The sequence below is a fragment of the Pseudorca crassidens genome, chromosome 1, assembly GCF_039906515.1.
Source record: "Pseudorca crassidens isolate mPseCra1 chromosome 1, mPseCra1.hap1, whole genome shotgun sequence".
Taxonomy (NCBI): domain Eukaryota; kingdom Metazoa; phylum Chordata; class Mammalia; order Artiodactyla; family Delphinidae; genus Pseudorca; species Pseudorca crassidens.
In genome coordinates, this window is record NC_090296.1 from 144,447,705 (window position 1) to 144,470,743 (window position 23,039).

At 45.6% G+C, this 23,039-nt stretch overlaps 1 protein-coding gene across 1 annotated transcript in view; it reads left to right on the plus strand.

Annotated features, from left to right (window-relative positions):
* Window positions 1-23,039, plus strand: part of ABHD2 (abhydrolase domain containing 2, acylglycerol lipase) — a 110,020-nt gene that overhangs the window by 75,127 nt on the left and 11,854 nt on the right. The window contains exons 5-7 of the mRNA XM_067696458.1: window positions 9,290-9,473; window positions 19,885-19,977; window positions 22,530-22,640. Coding sequence (XP_067552559.1) covers window positions 9,290-9,473; window positions 19,885-19,977; window positions 22,530-22,640 — 388 coding nt within the window. The remainder of the gene's footprint in view (window positions 1-9,289; window positions 9,474-19,884; window positions 19,978-22,529; window positions 22,641-23,039) is intronic.

Below are 23,039 nucleotides of genomic sequence, written 5' to 3' on the forward strand. Positions count from 1 at the left end.
AACCTCCTAAGAACTTAGGACCGAACGCCAACCTAGGACATTTTGACATTGAAAATGGTCTCAAACGATTTAAATTGCCTTTTCCTGTGAGTTTAAACAGTGAAGTGGGCTCTTCCCTTATTTCTAAACATCTGGCTTTCTTACATTAGACTTCAAGCTGAGAAGAGGTACATGAAATCACAGCATCATCTTCTGTTGCTTGGAGGAGGAGCTCATTAATGTCCAATTGGGTTTAATACAGGATTTTTTTTTTTTAACTGTCTTTTGGAACCTCAATGTAAGATCAGAAAATTTTGCCTTGCTTAGGGGATAGCATTTCCATCTTAGAAGGGAGGGAAGCCCTGTACCTGGGATCACCATATAATTTAGCAACCTAACTGGGTCACTTATGAGAGTGGAAAAGGACCTTACTAATAACTGCATCAGAATAACAGACAAACTCCAGGACTCTCTCAGGCAAACGAAGGTGTATGGTCACTCTGCTATACAGCATGCTGTAGAGGTCACCCACATGATCCAAGGCATTTTGCCACAAAGAGTTGCAGACAGTGATTTTTAAGAAACTTCTACTTTGTTAGAAGTAGAAGTAACTGCTCAATCTAGCTGAAGATATTTGATTAGATCATGAACATAAATGTTTCTGTAAGCTTTTCATGTCTACCATTTTAATTGATGCAGACTCCATTTTAGTTTTTTTTTGAATTTTATTTTATTTATTTTTTATACAGCAGGTTCTTATTAGCTATGTATTTTATACATATTAGTGTAGATATGTAAATCCCAATCTCCCAATTCATCCCACCACCACTGCCCCCAACCGCCACTTTCCCCCCTTAGTGTCCATACTTTGTTCTCTACATCTGTGATGCAGACTACATTTTGAATCGTATTCATGATTCCAGATGACAGCCAGGAACTGTGTTGCCTCTGCAACAGTCAAGTGTTATAATGGCAGAAGGACACTGTGGGAAGGGAGGAGGAGGGGAGGTGGGTGAAGAGAGAGGGAGAATGGGGAAGCGAAGGTAGTGAATTTGCAGAAGTTCAAGCATCTTAGTAAAACATCTGACAAGACCATCTGCTGAGAGTCATTGAGCTTGGAGAGGGTGCCCAGGGAGGGGCCCAGAGTTTAGGGACATGTTGGGGAGTAATACTGTGAGCAGAACTGTGGAGGAGCCTCGACAGGTCTATGCTTTCTGGATGAGATCTGAATATTTAACCTTCAGACAGAAGAGGGCAGTTTTCAGCATCCTGTACCCCGGGAAACAAAGCCAACAGCACTCATTTGCGAAAATCTTTGTTTCAGAGTTAAAGACAAGGCAAATTCATATGGTGGGCAAAGAAGGCTCTCACTTTATTTCCACAGCTGTTTTCTTCCCGAGTGAGTCAGCTTTGCAGCAGCTTGCCCACAGCTCTAGGAAATGACTCACACACCTTCACTATGAAAATGCTAGGGGCTGCTAGGCCGCCAACAGTCTGCCAGTGAGCCATGTTGTTAGCTGACCACTCTCTTGCATTAAATTTAGTGGGAAGGACATTTAGGTTCTTCTTTCCCGTCCCCTGCTCAGTCACGCTGGCTGATACTGTGTGCTTTCATGCCGCATGATTCAAACTTCCTTCTTACCGAGCTCCATCAATGGCACGCCCACCATGTGCCTGGTGTGGAGGATACAGAGATGACTCAAAGTCTCCATCCACAAGGAAGACCACGTCTCTGGGTCCTTGTATTTGAGCTGACTGAGTCATGTTAGTGCCATTTTGGGGGAAATGGCTTTTGAAATAGATGGTACAAGAAAAAGGTCTCTCCTGTCCTCGGCAGTTTGCTTTTCCAACATAGGCCTGTGGTACTCATCTGTCTAAGGCCAGGTTAGTGCCTCCTATTTCGTCGTCTTAAAAAGCTGCAGCAAGGGCTTCCGTGGTGGCGCAGTGGTTGAGAGTCTGCCTGCTGATGCAGGGGACACGGGTTCGTGCCCCAGTCCGGGAAGATCCCACATTCCGCGGAGCGGCTGGGCCCGTGAGCCATGGCCGCTGAGCCTGTGTGTCCGGAGCCTGTGCTCTGCAACGGGAGAGGCCACAACAGTGAGAGGCCCGCGTACCACAAAAAAAAAAAAAAAAAAGCTGCAACAAGATTATATAAGGGCCTACTGTATAGCACAGGGGGGAGAAAAAGGTACAATCTGTTTGCAGGACATATATTAAGTTAACCTTAAAAATGCATTCCAATATACATTTGTCTGTAGACAAATACTGTTTGATTCCACTTATACGAGGGACCTAGAACAGTCAAATTCACAGAGTCTGAAAGTACATTGGTAGATGCCAGGGGCCGGGGTCGGTGGCGGGGTTGGTGAGGGGGAATGGGGAGTTACTCTTTAATGGGGACAGAGTTTCAGTTTAGGAAGGTGCAAAATTCAGGAGATGGATGATGGTGAGAGTTGCACAACAATGTGAATGTACTTAGTGCCACTGAACTGTACACTTAAATATGATTAAAAAATTTTTTAAAGTGGGCTATAGAAACATTAAAAAAAAAAGATTATATACCTAAATCTTGTTACTGGTGCTAATCCTTTAAGGATTAAATACATAGAACCTCATTACAATCCTCCTAGTATTAAAAAAACAGGTAGCTGCAGCTCTTAATAAAAGAACCCAGGGAGGGGTTCCCAGACACTGAGGGTGTTTGGTAACTGACATCCGGTGGAGATCCCGGGAGGACCCTGCATCTACCAGCGGGCTGATCCTGGAGCTGGGCAGACACCATGTCCTTGCCTTTCCCTTGCCTGGGAGAGATGGCAGCTCTTCACAAAACACCCAACAGCTTGTCTAGGATTATGTAGACCTGGCGTTTTATCCAGATCAGAAGAGCTTGAATCGAATTAAACTGAGGCTCCCAAAGTGCCTACACGATTAGCTGTAATTGCTCCTCAGTAGTGTAGCAAATCCGAGTTACAAAATCCAAGTTTTGTAACTGCCCCAGTGACATCTGAACATCTCCTCTAGGTCTCAAATAATTAGTCTCAGACCTGGATAAAGATAGGTAGGTCCAAAAGGCATCAGATGGTGAAAAAGTAAGACTTTTCACAATTGAAAAATAAATCCTGGCCGTGCAATTACTTATGTAGATTTGGGATACAAGACAAAGGACTTGGGCTATGGGGTTAGACATGGGTCCAAAGCCCGTTGCTCCCACTCACTCACAGGGCCTAGCACAGGGCCTGGAACGTAGTGACTCCTTCCCATTCGTTTAGATGATACTGACTGAGTGCCCGCTGAGTGCCAGGCCCCACAGATACAGTGGTGAACAACACCAGGAATATCTTTGCTTGATGGCGTTTATAGTCTAATAGAGAGGCTCATTCAATGGTAGAACAAAACTTAAAGATACAAATAATTAGCCAAGGGATGAAAAAATTAGGCAGAGTCCCAAGGAAATGGTGGTAGAAACAATTGACAATAAGTCCCTTAGTACCATTTCTTGTACAGGCAAATAATGTCCCCATCACAAGCTGCACACATCACTGCCCCAGCATGAGGGATGTGTTGGGTGTATTTAACATAGTTGAAACTGGTCTAAGGATATTTAAACATCTTTTTAAGAAATTATTCTTGATTTTCACTAGATTTTTTAACTGGCTGGATTTTTATTGAAAAAGTAATGTATATACACAGGAAAAACATTCAAATGGTGCAAAAATCTGTATAGCAATGAGTCAAACTATGTCTTCCTCCCATCCTAGCCCCTGGTTTTCCTCTTCAAAAAAAAAAATAATAATAACTGCTATAGTTTTTCAGCAAATATTCAATCAGATATGTGTACACATATAATCCCTTTAAAAACACAAGTACACACAGGAGATGGTGCCATCCCACTGCTTCGCTCTTGTTTTGGCCCCTCAGTAAGCTGACTCAGGGTCATTCCACATCAGCAGACCGGACTCTACGTCATTCTTTTTCACAGCAATTTAACTAGTCCTCTTACTGGTGGAAATTTAGGTTATTTCCAATCCTTTGCTGCTGCAAACAGCGCTGCAGGAAACATTCTTGCACATATCTTCGCACACATCTGCAGTATAAAGTCCCCCAAAGTGGAATTGCAGGACCAGAGGTTTGTCCTTTTGAAAGCATTAATAAATGTTACCACATCGCCTTCTGAAGGCTATTCCAGTGCCCACTCCCACATCAGTGGATGGACCAGCAGTCCTGGTACCCACACCCTCCCCAGTGCTGGGTATCGGCAAAGTTGATCTTTTCTAATATGGGCAGTGGAAAAGGATTGTGAATTGTCGTTTTAATTTGCATTTATTTAACTGTGAGTGACATGAAGCATCTCTCTGAACCGCCCTTTTAAAAGACAAAAGAGGGCTTCCCTGGTGGCGCAGTGGTTGAGAGTCCGCCTGCCGATGCAGGGGACACGGGTTCGTGCCCCGGTCCAGGAAGATCCCACATGCTGCGGAGCAGCTGGGCCCGTGAGCCATGGCCGCTGAGCCTGTGCGCCCGGAGCCTGTGCTCCGCAACGGGAGAGGCCAAAAGAAACAGAAAATTGAAGATTTTACCCACCTTTCCTATCAACTCAGACAGGGGTTCTCAAAGTGTGTTCCCTGGACCAACATTGCCTGGGAACTTGCTAGAAATGAAAATTCTCATCCCACCCAGACCTCCTGAATCAAAGATTCTGGAGGTGGGACCTAGCAATCTGTGTCTTAATGAGCCCTCTGTTTAAACCCCACCCCTAGAGTTTCTGATTCAGTAGGTGGCGTGAGGCATAAGAACTTGCATTTTGAACAATTCCCAGGCAATGCTAATGCCGCTGGGCCAGGGACCACACTTTGAGAACTGCTGGGCTAGCGCATTTTTCTTGCAGTAATATTTAACCTCAATGCAGCTTTTTTGATCCACTCTACAAGAACGATTACCAGAAAGCAGTTGTGTGTATTTAGGGCTTTAATGATTGTTTTTGTTAGGAGTTTGATGGACCCGGTAGAGCTGCCCTGTTGGGTTGAGCAGGGGTTCACCCACTACAGAAACCTGACTTTGAGGAAATATTTGGAAAGCAGCTACCAGGGCAACAGCCCTGCTTCAGAAGCTTCCAAAAGGCAGGGCAGTGCCTCCGTGTGGGCAGGTTGCTTACTGCAAGTGGAAAGGGACGTCTGAAGAGGCTGGTCCAGAGACCAAGTGGGAGTATGCCTTAAAGAATGCTTTCTCCTATTAGTCTGAGCCAAAGGGATCCTTGTTCGCTAGAACAGTGGTTCTCAGCCCTGGTTGCACTTTGGAGTCCCCTGTAGATCTCATAAAAGAACACCCATGCCCGGGTCCTACCCTCAGATAGTCTGATTTAATTAGTTTGGGGAGGGCCCAGGCATTAGTATTTGTTGTTGTTTTACAAGATCCTCAGGTAGTTCTAATGTGCAGTCAGATCACAGAACACTGCTTTGGAGAAAAATCTAGAAATCTAGATTGGCCTTTTCAAGGGTTAAGCTACAATCCCTTGTTTAAATGATTTTTTTAAATTGTGGTAAAATACACAAAAATTTACCATTTTCATCATTTTTAAATGTACAGTTCAGTAGTGTTAAGTACATTCACATTGTTGTGCAGTCAATCTCCAGAACACTTCTCATCTTGCAAAATTAAAACTCCATACCCGTTAAACAACAACTCCCCATTCTCCCTCCCTCCAGCCCCTAGCAACCACCATTCTACTTTCTGTCTCTGTGAATTTGACTACTCCTGGTACTTCATGTAAGTGGAATCCGACAGTATTTGTCTTTTTGTGTCTGGCTTTTTTCACTTGGCATAATGTCCTCAAGATTCATCCATTTTGCAACATGTGTCATAATTTCCTTCCTTTTTAAGACTGAATAATATTCCATTGTATACATGTACCACATTTGGTTTATCCATTCATCTGTTGATGGACACTTGGGTTGCTTCCACCTTTTGGCTGTTGTGAATAAAAACTGCTATGAACATGGGTGTACTTAAATAATATTTTTAAAAGAGAAGAGAAGTAACAGTTATAATAATAGTTAACATTGAATACTTACTATGCCCTGGTCTAAGCCTTTTACCTACATCACTTTACTCAGTCCTGCAAACCAACTCTGTAAGGTATTCACCATTATTACCTCCATTTTACAGATGCAGAAACAGACCCAGAATGGTTTGGTAACTTGCCCAAGGTATTTTCCAAAGTTCCCTCAGGATAAAAATCATTTGGAGTATTTGTTAAAAGTACCCATTGCCAGACCCCATGCTGTATCTGTGGACTCTGAGCCTCCAGCAGGGAGCCCAGAGGTATAGATTTTCCTTGTACCCCAGGATTTGCTTGTCATCATTGGGAAGTTGAGAGCATTGGGGGCCACTAAAGGGGCCTACCCTAAACAGTGTGACCACAGAGCTCTTTCACTCAGCCATGGGGCCAGACTGCCTCATTAATGCTGTGTTTTTAAGGCCTCTTATGGCCTAAGAGAGGTGAACAAATGTCTCTAACAGGAGTTCTGAATTCTTTATATGTTGCATGCCTGAGCAGCCGTGATATCAGCTGAGTGTGTTTGAAGACTCCCCCCTCTTTTACATCACATCTCCCCATTTTAAACCTAGCGTTTCCCAGAGATATAACATTCCTTCTATTGCTACCTTTTTAAAAAGAGAAACTTGGATAAATAACCTAGGTGGGGACAAAAGTCTGGCGTTTCAGATTCCTAAGTTAAGAGTCAGGGTTCCCTCTGGACCAGCTTTTCGTTGCTCCAGGAGGCTGTCACCAGGACCCATCCATCAGAGGCCTTCAGAATCCACTCAATTCATCAGCTATTTATTGAAGGGCTGCAAGGTGCACCACCCTCTGCTGGGTGCAGGAGGGAGAAAAATAGGAGACTTGATCTCTTATATCTCAATGGAGAGAGAGACGTACTTCCTTTTCAGGGTGACGCCTGGGTCTTTCCATGTTGAGAGGGAGCAGCTCTTGGCCCCCAGTTTTTCCCCTAGTCTTAAGCATCTTTTGCCACCTTCCAAGCCTCAGGAGCTCTGAACACCTTCAAATTGCAATCGTTAGTCAAAGTCTGGGGGATCTTGTCTGGAAAGAGGCGCAAGGGGGCCTCTGGGAGTGTCAGGAATATTTTCCGTCTTGATCTGCACAGTGGTTGCATGGGTGTAAATGCGTAGGTTCATCGATTGTGCACTTTCCCGGGTGTATGTTATACCTCACTAAAAATAAAAATAAAAAAGAAGGCAGCTTTATGTGTATTGTTACACAATGGCTTCCGAAACATATTGTTAAAAAAAAAAAAAAACAGTGCTAAGCAATATGTATGCTGCCATTGGTTTTGTTTTGTTTTGTTTTGTTTTGTTTTTGCGGTACGCGGGCCTCTCACTGTTGTGGCCTCTCCCATTGCGGAGCGCAGGCTCCGGACGCGCAGGCTCAGCGGCCATGGCTCACGGGCCCAGCCGCTCCGCGGCATGTGGGATCTCCCCGGACCGGGGCACGAACCCATGTCCCCTGCATCGGCAGGCGGACTCTCAACCACTGTGCCACCAGGGAAGCCCTGCCATTGGTATTTTTAAAAAGAGTATAGGAAAGTACCTTTTACCACATCTTTTATGTCATTTGAATTTTGTACCATGTGCATGAATAACTAACTCAAAAAAAAACACATTTAATGCAGATTCCTGGGCCTGGCCACCATCTTACTGAATAAGCCTCTTTAGGGGTGAAACCCAGGAATGCCCGTTTCCAGCACCCTCTCCAGGTGATTCTTTGTGCCCCATGGGCTGAGAACCCCTGCATGGGGTTGTGCTGGCCTTCCACTGTTAAGAGGAAGACAGATCCAAGGGGGAGCTTGTCCCGGCTCAGAAGGTCGTGTCCCTCAGGGTTTGTGGGTTAGAAGAGGAGCCGTTCAACTCTCTTAGGAATGTCCAGCCCTCTGAGCTGGCTTTGGTAAGCAGGAAGATGTGGAAGAAGTCTGTTTTCATTTTTTTTTTTCAACGAACAAAATCCATACCGTCTTCATGCTGGTCTGTCTCGTACATGCCTCTTGGCAAAGTCCCTCACTTTCCCTGTTAGGTTTTATTTTAAGTTGTCTCCCTGCTGAGTCTGGGGCTGGGCCTTAGAAGGATGTGATGAACCCCTTCATTTGTATGGCCACTAACCTTCTCCTCTTCGCAAAGCTGCTGAGACATAACATGACTTCACCAACTTCCCAAGGGGACACCAGTTGACATCATCCCTCCTGGGCAGACTGGGCCCAAACACCCTCTCCGTTCAGAAGTCTCCTCTGTATGTTTCTGAATGGGTCTGTCTCCCACGGCACCTGTCCCTATGTCACCAAGAACATTTTATCCTAATCCCACAGAGCATCTTGGCCGTCCCTCTGGACTAAAGTTTGTCTCTCCTTCCCTTCCCCACATTGACAAGGCAGTCCTGTAAATAACATCCACTTGGTACTTTTCTTAACACGATGAATCATTGTACATGTGGGTGTAACATCCTATTTTGTAGCCTAAGAATCTAACCCCAAAGAGTATTGCTCTTGCTTTTGTTTACCTGTGTGTGCAAACACAGGTGCTCATGTACACCCTGAATATCTGTTTTAATTTCCATGAGTATCCAGATAGGTTTCTTACAACCCATCTTTAAAGGAGCATTGTACAAGCGTTTGATACATGGTCCCTTCCCTCATGGGCACTACTAATGTCGTGTTTCCTCTAATACTGAGGGGCATCTGGGAACTTCGCTGCAGGCAGCCAAAGAGAAGTCTGCCTGTCTGGCTGAATGTATGTGTGTCTCTCTCTCTCTCTACACACACACACACACACACACACACACACACACACACACACACTCCTATACAGTCATCCCTCAGTATCCTCAGGGGATTGGTTTCAGGATCCCCACGGATACCAAGGTCCACAGATGCTCAAGTCCCATATATAAAATGGCATAATATTTGCGTATAACCTATGCACATCCTCCTGTATACTTTAAAACATCTCTAGATTACTTATAATACCTAATACAATGTAAATGCTATGTAAATAGTTGCTGGTGCACGGCAGATTCAAGTTTTGCTTTTTGGAACTTTCTGGGATTTTTTTTCTGAATATTTTCAATCTGTATTTGGTTGAATCCACGGATGCAGAACCAGCAGATACAGAGGGCTGGCTGCGTACGTATATATTTCTCTCTCTCTCTCTATTAGAGTCTTAACACCCACTTAGTAACCTTCCAGCTCACATTTTCTCCAATCTTTGTTGCACCCGAAATGACCAAGTCATCTTACCTCTCTGCCCATAGGCTGCACCTGGGAATTTGGAGCCATGGTAAACTACATCAAGAAGACATATCCCCTGACCCAGCTGGTGGTCGTGGGCTTTAGCCTGGGCGGTAACATCGTGTGTAAATACTTGGGAGAGACCCAGGCCAACCAAGAAAAGGTTCTGTGCTGCGTCAGCGTGTGCCAGGGCTACAGTGCACTGAGGTGAGTGATCCCGGCCACATGCTCCCAGTTCTTTCTGCCATTGGTCCTCCAGTTGGCACTCGTTTATTGAGATGCCCCAGTGCACCAGACATTGGTCCATGAAGAGCAGGGGAAATGCTGGGGCAGACTGAGCAGAAGTTTCTGGGTCTTGGATTCACCTTGTTTTGCTTCCACATCGTACACTGGATTTGTCTTATCAGACCCCTTAAGCCTGGGATATGCAGCTCTATTTTGGGATCAGATCTGTAATTGAATAAGCCAAAGCCCCCCTTAATAGCTGCTGTTCCCCTTTGGAGTCTCTGTGAGACGACTTAACTCTGTTCTTGCTCCAGGAGTTTTGTAGAACTGTGGGTTTATGAAAACAGAGGAGACTTGGTGAACCAGGGTCTGAGAACTGGGCCTTATGACCCCAGATTCCTCCTGTCTACCAAAGAATTGAGTCTCAGGTGGCATCTGGAAGGGGTCTTTAGAAACCATTTAATCCATGCCCTCACTGTCAAATAGTCATCTCTCTCAGGCATCCCAGAATCACACACAAGAGATGACCTACTGGGTAAAGGTTTACCTCTCCCCTTAGTCTCCCAACAACAGAACCCTGAAGGAGGAGTCCTAGGAGGGCATTATCGTCTGCTCTGACCTCCCACCAGATCAGTGTTGTCCTAGATCACTCCAGAGTCACCACACACACACATTCACACACACATACACACACACTCATACACACCACACTCACACACACATCTTTCCAGACTCTTTAAATGCATTCATATTTTTTCCTGTACTCACTGCTCATGATAATGTCTTTTGTATTACCAGTGGGTATGACCAGTTTATTAAAGAACTCTTGAAATCCAAAATCACACAAAAAAAGTAAAAACAAACAAAAAGCTCCCTGATTGATCCAGTCTAATGCCAAAGAGTCCTTATAGTTAATAAATGAATCCTTCCTTTTTGCCTCACCTATATCTCTCATGGTGTAGTTTAAACCTATCTTGTCATTTTCTAATGGATAAGGGGCTACGTTATTTCTAAAAATATCTGTTACTGGAATGTGAAGTCAACACATCCAAAGGGCAAATGCAAGCTCGGAATTCAGCCTCTGCCTGAGCCTTAAAGCTGGCCAAAACGGAGAATTTAAATGTACCCAAAAATAGACATGAAAGACATCCCTGCTGGAACCTTCCCTGAGTTCCAGCGCCAGGGCCTAGGTTCCGGTTGTCCTCACCTGCAATATGCAGATGACGGTAATAATAAATGGTACCTACCCCATGGCGCCATTGTGAGGGTCAAATGAGTTAATGGGCATGGACTACTTGCAACAGTGCCAGGCATGTAGAAAGTTAAGTCAGTAACTGTTAATTATCATCGTTATTCATTGTAAAAGGAGAAGTGGACTAGATCAGTGGATGACAAAGACCAATCTAGTGAACTAGCGACTGCCTCACTTCATTAAGAATCACTTGGAGGATCGTGTTAGAAATAAACTCATTTTCTTGGGCCCCAGCCCTGGAGATCCTGATTCATGCATCTGCGTCACAGGGCCGGGAATCTGCGTTTGGACACATTTCACAGGTGACTCCTGAGATTTAGCCACGTTTAGCCGTCATTGGGCCTGGGGACCTCAGCGGTCTCTCCAGCTCTAATATTGCAGGACTAGGTTAGTCCCCTCGTCCTCCTGATGGGAAACCTCCCCTTCACTCCTCTCTATACTCTGGTGAGCCAGGACATGTTCCTTTATTTTGGCTTGGCTAAAAATATTCAACTCCCAATTCATAGCCATTATGTAACCAGAGTTAACCGAAGTCCCATCCTGCCCAGTGACTGGAATATTAGAGCAATGAGCAAAGGGCCCGCCACAGCATCCGAGGGAGGGAGCAGGGCCTGGCAGGAGGCCCTTGTCACCTGGCAAGTGGTCCCGTTTTTGGCAAGGCTTCTAGCATCTGTAAAAATCAGAATCGCTGAAGTCCCCTCCTAAACCAAGTGCTGTCAAATTACTGTGAACACTGACTTTGTGTTCAGAGAGCCCTGGATTTGACAAGCAGGAGGATGTAGAACAAGTTTGTTTTCATTTTTTTTTCAACGCGCAGACTCTTCAGCAACAGCCTGATTTCATTTTGCTGCAACAGCGCCATCTGCTGCTGGCCAAGCACACGACTCACGCGTTTGCCGATCCACGGTGTTCAAACTAAGGCAAAGGTTTAAGCTAGGAAACTGACCAACATCTGTGAGGTGCTGAACATTTTGCAGGCATGGTCTACACCACTTCTCTTTGAGACCTCAAAGATCTTGATACTCATAATCACTGTCACATCAGCCTCCTGCAAAGAGGAGAGAAACAGGCAACTTTATCCTCTAGAGCACAGAGAACTAATGCTAAGGCTAAGATCCTGTGGCCCTACACACAGGAACTGGCAGCAGGTCAAGGAGACACCATCGCCTATGTGCACCCCCAACATTTTAATGAGTTCAGGTCCCCCCAACAGTTTAATGAGATCTACTTGCTAAATGACAGTGGCTTACTTTAAACCAGCATAACCTTTTTTTTCCTGCCAAGGCTTGAGGGCAATGAGCCTTTTCAGCACTGGGATGATGGCAGCCATGCTTCCTATATGCCAAGGTGGAGCGGGGAGGGCTCGTCTGCCTCTGCAGGGGCCACACAGGAGTTCATGCTTCCGGTAAATTCCTCCTTGTTGAGTCTACACAACCGCTTGTCAGTGATCCATCCCCTCCCTCTGGCTTCTCGTCCCTATAGCGCACCTCCCCACTAGCCAGAGCCAGTTCTAGGCTCAGAAGCCAGCGCCTGCTTGCTGTAGTTAGAGCAGACTAGCTGCTGCTAAACTAGCTCACCTTTGATGAGGTGCTGAACCAGTGAAGGAGGGAAACAGATGTGCCAAAACTACATGATATCCAGCTGACTTAACATGTTGCCTCAGGATAAAGAGCAGCCAACTAACTAGCCCTGGAAATGTGTGTGGTCAGACTCAGCCTAACTCTCTGGTTTAATTAATCGTTTGAAGCTGTCATGAAGACCTTCATTATAAATGCATCCAGTGAATAGCAACCAGACAGAAATGCAAGAGGGAGAAGTAGTGATGCCTAAAGATTACCCGTGATTAATTCATTCATTGATTCTTTGATTCATTCAGCAAGACACCCTTCTAGGTAATAGGACACAACTGTGAACAAGGCCAACAAATTCCCCACCCTCGTGGAGCTTAAAGAAAAGGGAAGGGAAGGTCTTGTAGTCTCATTTCAGGTAAAATCAAGTCGTCATTGCTGAGGAAGCCCTCAACAATCTTGCACTGAAGAATCCGCCAATAATAATATGAGTAAATACAAGCATTCTGTTGCCGTTTGGGTGTAAGAGATAGTCTGTACCTGCCTAATGGCAATAGAATGATGTTTACACAGCAGCAAACCAACAAATAAATGTCACTAATGGGGACACGCTAGGCATATGGGTGCCAAGGAAGTCTTCAGTCAAGTGGGGAGTCAGTGGGGAGGGATTTTTGGAAGGAGGTGAGGTGGGGCCAGAGGCCCCTTACAGGGCAGTGGAGGAACCATCAGATCTCCCTAAATGCAGTATGTTTCTGGCTAAGTGAGTGCATGAGCACCACTAACTCGTAGCCACTTTAACAGCCCAGCATTTTTAGCAGGGCCTTCCTGTCACAAGGAAGAGGCAGGCCCCACTTTTCCTGCCGAATTATGCATATATTCTCTCTTTTGCAAATGGGCAAACTCCAGACTATGGATAAGTTTATGACAAAAGCAAGCATTATCGTTCATAAAGTCCCTCTGTAGAGCTGTAACTTCATCAAACCTGTGTTCATAGTCGAGCTGTAAAATAATTTTAATACTCAGTAATTTTTTTAACAGAGCCCAGCAAAGGAGGAAAATCTGCTGAGTTTAGACAAAACTCCATGGACAGAATTCCAACCTTAAGAAACAGCTTAAGGGCTTCCCTGGTGGCGCAGTGGTTGGGGGTCCGCCTGCTGATGCAGGGGACACAGGTTCGTGCCCTGGTCCGGGGGGATCCCGCATGCCACAGAGCGGCTGGACCCGTGAGCCATGGCCGCTGGGCCTGCGCGTCCGGAGCCTGTGCTCCGCGCGACGGGAGAGGCCACAGCAGTGAGAGGCCCGCGTACCGCAAAAAAAAAAAAAAAAAAGAGCTTAACTTTGCCACCACTGGGTTATGAAGCTAACCAAATGTTTTGTCCTTGGGGATTTTTGTTTACTTTTCATTGTTAATTTTTGTAATCAGAAAAATGAGGGTGTATGATATGCCGTTTGACCCATTAATCCCATTCCTGTAAAAGTGCATCCTAAGGGAAAATATTCTGATAAGGAAGAAAGGGGGTTGGTGGGTGGCCATCCCTACCCTTGTCTGGCCACAAAGCCCAGCCAGGCAGGTGTGAAGAGTTCTGGGCCCAGTCCCTAGTAGGGTACGGAGAGCTTTTCTTTTGCCTGCAGTCTCAAGCTGAACTAGCTGGAGGTAACGACCTCTCCACAGGTCAGCCCTGCCCCTGAAGGGCAACCAGCTGCCAGCCGGGAACCTTCTGCTGGGTGTCTTGGGCACAGAGGTGCCACCATCTTCCTCCCAGAGGCCACACTGTTCAAGGCTCGTCCTGGTTTTGCCCCACTGCAGTATGACTCTCTTGTAGGGCCAAGTTAGAAATAACCCACGTGTCCAGCAAGAGGGATAGTTGTAAGCTATGATGTACCCATTCAGTAGAAAACAAGGCTGCTTGTATTTTTTTTAATTAAGAAAATATATAAAATGGCAGACTGTGTATATTAAACGTAGGGGGGAAGGTAACTATGCAAAAATATGACTGTAGGGAGAGAAAAATGGAGAGTTGTCGTTTAACTGGGTATAGCGTTTCAGATTTGCAAGATGAAAAAGTTCTGGAGATCTGTTATATAACAGTGTGAATATACTTAAGATTTCTGAACTATGCGCTTAAAAAGGGTTAGGATGGTAAAATTTATGTGTTTTTTACCACAATTAAAAAAAATTTTAATGATTGCATATTGGCAAAGCCTGGAGGGGAACCCCCTCCCTTCGCAAATAAAAATATTGGTTATATTGGTGTGGTAGCATTCTGGGAAAATACTTAATATACTTTAAGGTTTCATAGGCATATTACTTTCAAGCTATTTTTTAATATTGCCTAGGACCGTATTTAAGAAATTCCTCACCAGTCTTAATTTGTGGTGCCCCTTTTTGGAATGTGAGAGTCATGCTTGCCCATCCCAGACGTATAGAACCTGTCTCTCATTCTCATCCTCCATATTTTCTCTAAGACCACAGGAAAGCTGTCTGGTGTTCTCACAGTCTCCCAGCACTCTGAGATGAAATTTATATGTGCTAGGAGATTTGAATTTCTTTGGGTGTTAGATGCATTCTTCTCCCAGTTCATTCTCTTCCAACTTTAATTCCTTTTAATGGATGCCTTGTCCACTCATTTTGCAAAGCATGAGTTGGAAAAGTTGAGCTTTCTCTGAGCAGTACCCCAGGAGCATAAAGCAGTTGTCTCAGCTCTTCCTTGCCTAATTGATTGTTCTGAACATAATTACAGACCCCTGTTTTGTTGGGACCCTTTTCTAAGTGATTTAAAAATCCATCTCCTGGGACTTCCCTGGCTGTCCAGTGGTTAGGACTCCACGCGTCCATTGCAGAGGGCTCAGGTTCGATCCCTGGTCTCAGGGAACTAAGATCCCGCAAGCCGTGCATCACGGCCAAAAAAAAAAGAAAAGAAAATATCCATCTCCTTCCACAGCACCTTTTAAAATTCTTTTAACCCTGCAGAGAGAAATCTCTCACCAGCAGATGGCTGGGAAACCAGTACAGGTAATATCTTATTAATGTTACATTGATTAGAAATAACAGCATTTTAAAGAACTTTGTTGGTTTTCATAATAGATAGGTAGATGGATGGATAAAGTTCTTTAAAAATCCATACATGTCATTCTGGAATAAGACTCCCAGTGAAACCTTACTAGTGTTTTGGGGTACTGTCTTTTCTCATTTGCCATCTCAATGACAGAATCATTTTTGAGGGCTTTGCAACTCTCAGGGGGCATCATCCCTTTTGGAGTCATCTCGTTCTTTCTGAAGTCTATGAAACCTGCCTTCCTTCCAACAAGGGTTCACTTTGGATTATACAAAGGCTTTCCTCCCTGTAATTATGACCTAGCTGCATTCTCCCAGGTTCCACACATCTCTGCTGTGTCCTCAGCCAGTTTCTCCTGGTGGGCCAGCATCTAGCTCAGCCTGGGAGCAGTTTCTGCCATCCCTTCTCTCTTCTGGAGAACATGGCTATTTAGAGGCAAGTCAAGAACTTGGATATTCTGCTGTGTGGCGAAGTAAGGGATTCTTTCAGTGTCTAGAGAGCTGAAGTCCCCTGGTTTTGGTGCCCATTTAGCATCAAAAAATGAAAATTCATTTCTTCCATCTGACGTGGCAGATCTCACCCAAACATTCCCCACATGTTTTTCCACCTTGGTCTCTGTTTTCTTGTCATATAGCACTTTTCTGCTTCTCCTTGTCTACCTTATTTTAAATAGCTACACAGTGTCCATCGCAGGGTTCCTTCCAATCCTGCTCTCATCTCAGCAAGTCTCACCGATACCTCTCATATCTTATGACTCTGCCGAGTTGAGTTCACCTGTGCGTGCTCTTTCCATTGGCATACCGGTATCTGAGGCTATAAATGTCATCTCTCCCTCCCCATTCTTTGCCGTTTGTTCTCATGACACCACTATGCTTATCACCCTGTCATACTTGAAGTCTGTCCGCCATGGTACCCTATGTTATAGTCTCATCTGAGTGTTCTTCCCCTACCACCACCACCATTCTCTTTAAACCTTCTTGACTGAATCATCTGGTTTCCAGGCAGACATTCTCTTCATCCTCATGAGATGCATGCCCAGGAGCCTGCCCATCCCTCAGGTCTCTTCAGCCGAGGCCAGAATTCAGACCCATTCTTAACACCACCGGTTGGCCGGCTCCCCACTCACAACATCCACCACTGTCTGCAGAAGTCCATCCACCATTAACAGAAGCAATGAAAGCAACACCAAGGCCCCCAGGGTGGCCTCTGTCAGGCCTGTGATAGAACTGTCTACCTACCTCAGCCACAGAGCAATCTGGGTGTGAAAACTGCTTCTCTAGTTCAACCTCCTGATTTGACAGATAAGGAAACTGAGGCTTGGAGAGGTGAAGTGGCTTCTGCAGAGTTTGGTGAACTACCCAGTGGGGTCAGATGGGCCCTAGTTCAACTCTCTGCTCTAACTCTTGCCAGCCAGGTGGCCTGGACATCTTGTTAGACCTTCATCCCATCACCAGCCCCAAGCCCTGGGCTCGTTTGCCCCTCTAGCCTGGTTCTGCCTCCTGCTTCCTCTCACTGCAAAAACATGACAGATAAATTGGAGTTTGGCTTCAGTGGGAGCTGCATGAGTGAGGTTCTTGACGGGCCATGTATATAACGGTTCCAGACCACCTGCTGGTCTTTTGCCATCCCTGAAAATGGTTGTTGAGGCTCAGGGTTAACAGTTAAAACTGACTTTGATCTTTGGCTGTCCTCAGCAGGGTAAATAATTTTCAGTAGCTCATAATCCAAAAGATTTTCTATTTTCTATCTTTCTTTTCCTCCTCCTTCTTCTTCATTGTTATGGAACATTTTAGACACATACAAAATAAAAGCAATAGGATATTGAACCCCCGTGTACCCACCACCAGCTTCAACCATGCTTAACTCTTGGCCACTCTTGTTTCCTCTGCACCTCATCCACGTACCACTCCCCCGTAAACTGGATTATTTTCAAGCAAATCCCAGACATTATGTCATATCACTTGTAAATATTTCACTAAGTAGCACTAAAAAACTCTAAGGACTTTTTCTTAAACATAATCACAATACCATTATCACACCGAAAAATTAATAATTCCTAATATCATCCCGTTTCTAGTCAGTGTTCAGATTTCCTTGATTGTCTCATGGAAGTTTTTTTAACAGTCAGTTTGTTTGAATTGGGATCCCCATAATGTCCACACATTGCATTTATTGATTTGTCTCTTCAGTTGCTTTTAGTCTGTAGGATCCCCCTCTCTTTTATTTCTTTTCAGTTTGTTGGTGGTGGTGGTATTGAAGAAACCAGGTCATTTTTTAGATATATGAAATGAATGTTTTTATAATATGTTGGTCTTGATTATGTTTTCTTAAAACTAATATAAAATTAAGTTTCAATCCCTTAATTTTATATTCAGAGGTAGTGAAAGACATCCCTTAAATATACTGTGTGGTAAACCGAAGATATGAGGAATCAATGTTGGCCAGCGTTGACTGGGTAAAACATTGGTCCCAGCAACCTTATCCCAGTCCCTTGAGGCCCGGGGCCCCCGTGTATTCCCAGAGCCTTTCAGTGAGTGGCACCTCTGGGGGTGATTCAATCAAGGAATCTGCAGCGCTGGAGCATCTTCTCATAGCTTAAATTTATGGTCAGTGCCCCCTTCCTTCCCAACCTCCGCAGTTCCTCTAATATGAAGGAGATACTAACAAAAGCAGTTAGAAGGTCAGCAAAGGGAGAAAAGGATGAGGGCAAGAGAAAGCTGGGATTTTGAGACCATAGGCTTTCTGAAGAAGGGACAGCTTGGGTCCAAGGTCAGAGGAGGGAGACCCGCCCTGGCAGCAGGCTGTGGGTCACAGATTGGGTGACCCCCCTCCTCCCTCAGACCAAGAGGCAAGTGTCCATAGTCCTGCCTTAGCTGGGGCCCTGCCCATGGTGATCCGGCCCGTCCTTTCTGCTCCTACAGTGTTCAGGGAGCCCCCCACAAAAAACCCGTGCATTTATAGAATGACCTTTTGACCTTTGAAGGCAGTGTTAGTCTTCACTGTGAGCTTTAGCCCATGTTTTATGAGCACATCATAGGCCGTTAAATCCACAAACCCTTTCACTTTTAACTTCCCGCCAGTTCTGATTTTTTAACCGCGATGTTACGGGAAATGTTTGTTATTCCAAAATTGAAGTGTGGCAGTTTTGGGGAAATTACTTTTGTAACTCCCTGGATTTTTTTTAAAAATACCTATGTACCACCCTCTCTCAAGAGTCCCCTCTCTGGCCATCTGGGAGATGAGGCCAATGGAATCTGTATGGGAATAGTGACACCCAGACTCATTCCCAGGGTGGAATCAGGCCTCAAGACTCAGAAATCTGCAAAATGAAGGTTAGCGTGGCCTCCGTGGCAGCTGTGTCTGGGTTCACACCCCCCGAGGGAAGAAAGCACGAAGTGGGGAGGGCTGAGCGGCAGCCTGGGAATGACAACATCGGTGTTTGTTCACCTGACACGTGGGTGAGGAAATCTGGCCGCAGAGGCGAGTAGAGGAGGGACAAGGTGATGGTGGCGGAACACACGTGCTGGAGCCAGGCAGGCCTGGCTTAGACTCAGCCATACCTGACCGTTCCAGTGTGACCCAGGGCAGGTCGCTTGACGTCTCTGAGCCCGTGGTCTCCTGATCTGGAAGCAGGGGTGTTGCCTGCCTGGTGACCCCACATGTCGGTAGGCCTTGCCGTGCCAATCACACAATAGCTCTAGAGGAAAAAAGACTCAGGACCAGTCCCAGCAGCTGGGCCTAGAAGGGGTTGATGGCCTCACTACTTCTTCCGTTCCTTGCCCCTTGAATATGCTAAGGCTAATCAAAAGAAAGCTCAAAGTATATGATTTTCCTTTGCCTCACAAATGGCAACAAGTGTTGTTGTTTTTTTTCCCTTCCCATTTTTTAAACCGTTATTGAATGATTGTTTAAATTCTATAGTGCTTTACCGTTTTTAAAAGTTTCACACACGATTTCATACACTCCCATAATAACCCTTCCCCCCACAGCCCCTCCCCCCTTCCCTCTCCCCACTGATAGCCACTAGTTTATTCTGAGTCTGCTTCTTTTGTGTTTTATCCACTAGTTTGTTGTATTTTTTAGATTCCACGTATAAGTGTTTTCAGGTTTTTCCATGCACTTATTTTCTCCACACACCCCCTCCCTTTACACACTCCTGTTATTAAGCCAGAAAAACATGCTTGCAGGGTAGGAAGCCGAGTAGCGAACGTGTTCAAATGACAATTGAATAGGTCCTGTGACGAAGAGAAGACCAAGGTGATGGAAGGAGGGGGTCAGGAGTGTCAGCAACAAAGCCTGTGGCCCCAGAGAGCTTTCTGGCTGGGGCCTCATGTTCAGCAGCGTTCAGCTGTTCTGGTGTCTCTACAGGTAGTTTGAGGACCACGCATCAAAGCCCACGTTCCAGCGTAGGGAGCCGGTGCTCTCCAGCGGCAAGAGCTCCGCCTCCTGCCCTCGCCAGCCCCATCCTCTCCTCTCCAGGACACAGTCCCTCTCACTGTCACTTGTGGTTCTTCCAGGGCCCAGGAAACCTTCATGCAGTGGGATCAGTGCCGGCGCTTCTACAACTTCCTCATGGCCGACAACATGAAGAAAATTATCCTCTCGCACAGGTGTGTTGCCTTCCCTATCCCTTGGGAGACAGTTCCTTTCTGAGCTTATTTCACTAAAAGCCAAAATTCCTCTTTCTCCAGGAAAAAAAAAAAAAAAAGGCAGAGGTGGTACACATTGTCTGCTGACTGTTTTGTGACTTGGTTAGAAACAAACTTGTCCCAAGCTACCAAATTCACCAAATCGCTTTCTGCTTCCATAATTTTCAAAAAGTCCAAGAAGAAAGAGAAACCGTTTCCACACCATTCTTTCCCAAATGCAGGCAATCCTGAGGGTGGCTTGTCACTGTTGGGGAGCTTTTCTCCTTAGGATGCTTTTGTGCTTGGGGATCCAGAATCGTTCTCTGCTGGCTCTTGGGGTTGTGACCAAGCAGCAGCATGACAGGAGTCTGGCTGCTGATGCCAAGCATGGTGTCCACACTCTCCATGCTCTGCCTGCCTGTCTCCTGCTCAGAATCCTTTGGTGGGTTAGCCCCTGACAAGTGCTTAGAGCAGCACCTGGTCTTCAGTAGCGCTCAAGAAATATTAGTGATGATTTCATCGTTGTGATTATTGTTAGCGATGTTGGCTCTCCCTCCTCCCCCATGCCTCCCTCCCTCTCCAGCTGGACCAGGCCGCTCAGAGGCCCACGTGCCCTCTGGCCTCTCCCACACCACTTATGCCCTTGTTGAGGACCCCCTTCCCCTCATCTCTGCTTGTCCAAACCCAGCCCATCCTTTTAGGTCCGTCTCGGGTATCTGCCTCTGTGAAGCTAGCTCCTCCCCTGACAAGTCGTTTTTCTGCTGCCTCCGCAGTGTGAGTCCCGCATCATGAACTAAACTGGAAAGCACTAGAGGGCTCGGGCGTGTTTTGATTCCCCCAGAGCCTGGTACATATTGGGCACTCAAAAAGTACAATTTTAGGGGGGTTTTGATGCCATCCTAGGAAAAGCAACCTGACTGAATGATCAGTTTCTTATCCTATTTTTTTTCAGTGATTAAAATAAAATGTACTGCCCACCTGGCCAGCCAAGCACCCTAGATTGGGCTTCCTGTAGGTGGGGTTCACATGGCGCCTGGGCAAGGCTGGCGCTTGCAGGCCCCTCAGGCTGTCAGGCACATCCCCAGGCCCTGGTGTTGGGTGAGTGGAGGGCACAGGGAGACTTATGTCCCCCGGGCTGGCTGACTTTCTGCTCAGATCATGGTGTGTGAGCATCAGTTGTGTGCTGGGCCCTGATTCGGGTATGGCTCAGCTGAGGTTTGGATGGATCCAGGGATTTGCTGAGCTTCCAGCAGGGGTGAAACCAGGCCATCAGACACCAATTCCAAGTCCTCTGTCTGTCTTCCCATACCTCTGCAATGGAAAGTGAACTCCTTCCTCCCAGGGAACATTTGTTTTGCTACAGGGCCCAGTCTTGCCATTAATAAATTAGTCCAAAGGGTCCATCTTGTAATTCTTAACAAACTGGCAGAGTCCTCTGGATGTGCTCTCAGGGTATTTACATTTTTAAAATTTACCACAGAAAGCCAAACACCTAGAAATTTTAGGGATACTTTATTATAATTTTTTTTCTCTATCAGCATTGTCTTTTCTTTTTTAAAATTTTGTTCTAGTTTTATTGGGACACACTTTAAATTGTGAATTCTATCCTTTAAGTATATAATCTTCCTAATACTCTTTTGAAAAAAAAAATTTTTAAGAAATCTGTTCCTCTTCTTTGGAAGAGGTTGTGAATGGATACCAGAGCATTTAGTTTCCGTAATGAATTTTTCCCACTGTAGGGCCAAACCTCAAAGCAAACTCAGTCTTCCTTCAGCTGTGTGAGTGAGAGCCCTTGCTGAGAATGGACGTCTAAATGTGCACATTTTGATCTCTGCCTTTGTTGTCATCCTCTCCAGAAGGATCATTTTCTTACTGGAAATAATTACTCTTCTGAGTATACGTTAGCTTTTTAGCAAACATATTGGAGGGCTGTTGATTTGCCCAAATGCTGAATGGGTTAACCGTTATCTTCCTTGTTAAGTGACACAAAGGGCTCATAAAGAGAAAGGGGTTCTGCTAAAGGGGGCGGTGTCAACACCAGTGTAAAGATGGGGCCTCCACAACTTTAGACTAAGGCCCCCCACTGTTTGGCTGACAGCCCACCACAGGCCACAGAGCCCATCCTGAGACCGCTCTGCAGGGCCAGTTTTGTAATAGTCACCTAGGCTCAAACACAATTTTCAGTTTGTCTAGCTGCCCCTTAGACAGCGGCAAGGAAAATAAGGTCTTGCTGTTGATCCTTCTTCGGTTATTCAAAAGCCAACTGTGCAAGGGTGTCCTCTGGGACATTCTGAAGCCTGAAGGGATTTATTTCTAAGTTACGCGCAGACGCTATGTCGGAGACCCTCTCCTGGCTTGCCTCTGGGCAAGAAAGTAGGCTCGGCTGTGGTTGTTTATCATGTGCTTTAAAAAAAAATTTTTTTCAGCTTTACTGAGGTATGATTGACAAAATTGTAAGGTATTTCATTGTACAGTGTGATGATTTGGTTTATCATCTGCTTTTCATTCTCTGTTTGCTTCTTGTCTCATTGTAGGCAAGCTCTTTTTGGAGACCATGTTAAGAAACCTCAGAGCCTGGAGGACACAGACTTGAGCCGCCTCTACACAGCCACATCCCTGATGCAGATCGACGACAATGTGATGAGGTGTGCCCATGCTCTGGGGCAGGGTGCTAGGCGGGAGGTAGCAGGCCGTTGCTGCCCAGCGCTAGGGGTTTCCTCTGCCCACTTTAGTGTTAAGGGTTTTGGTTGTTTTTTTTTTTTTAATGTCTACTGTTTAAAAACTGAAGATTTCACAGAGAAATCCAAATTTCTAATGTCTCTTAAAAAAATAGGAAGAGGACTTCCCTGGCAGTCCAGTGGTTAGGACTCAGCACTTCAAATGCAGGGGGTGCGGGTTAGATCCCTGGTCGGGAAACTAGAATCCCACATGCCACATGGCATGGCATGGCCAAAAAATGTAAAAAAAAAAAAAAAAAAAGGAAGAGGCTCTGACCACTCGTTCTACATTCCTGTATGGCCAACTGAGCTTGAACTGGGGAGCTG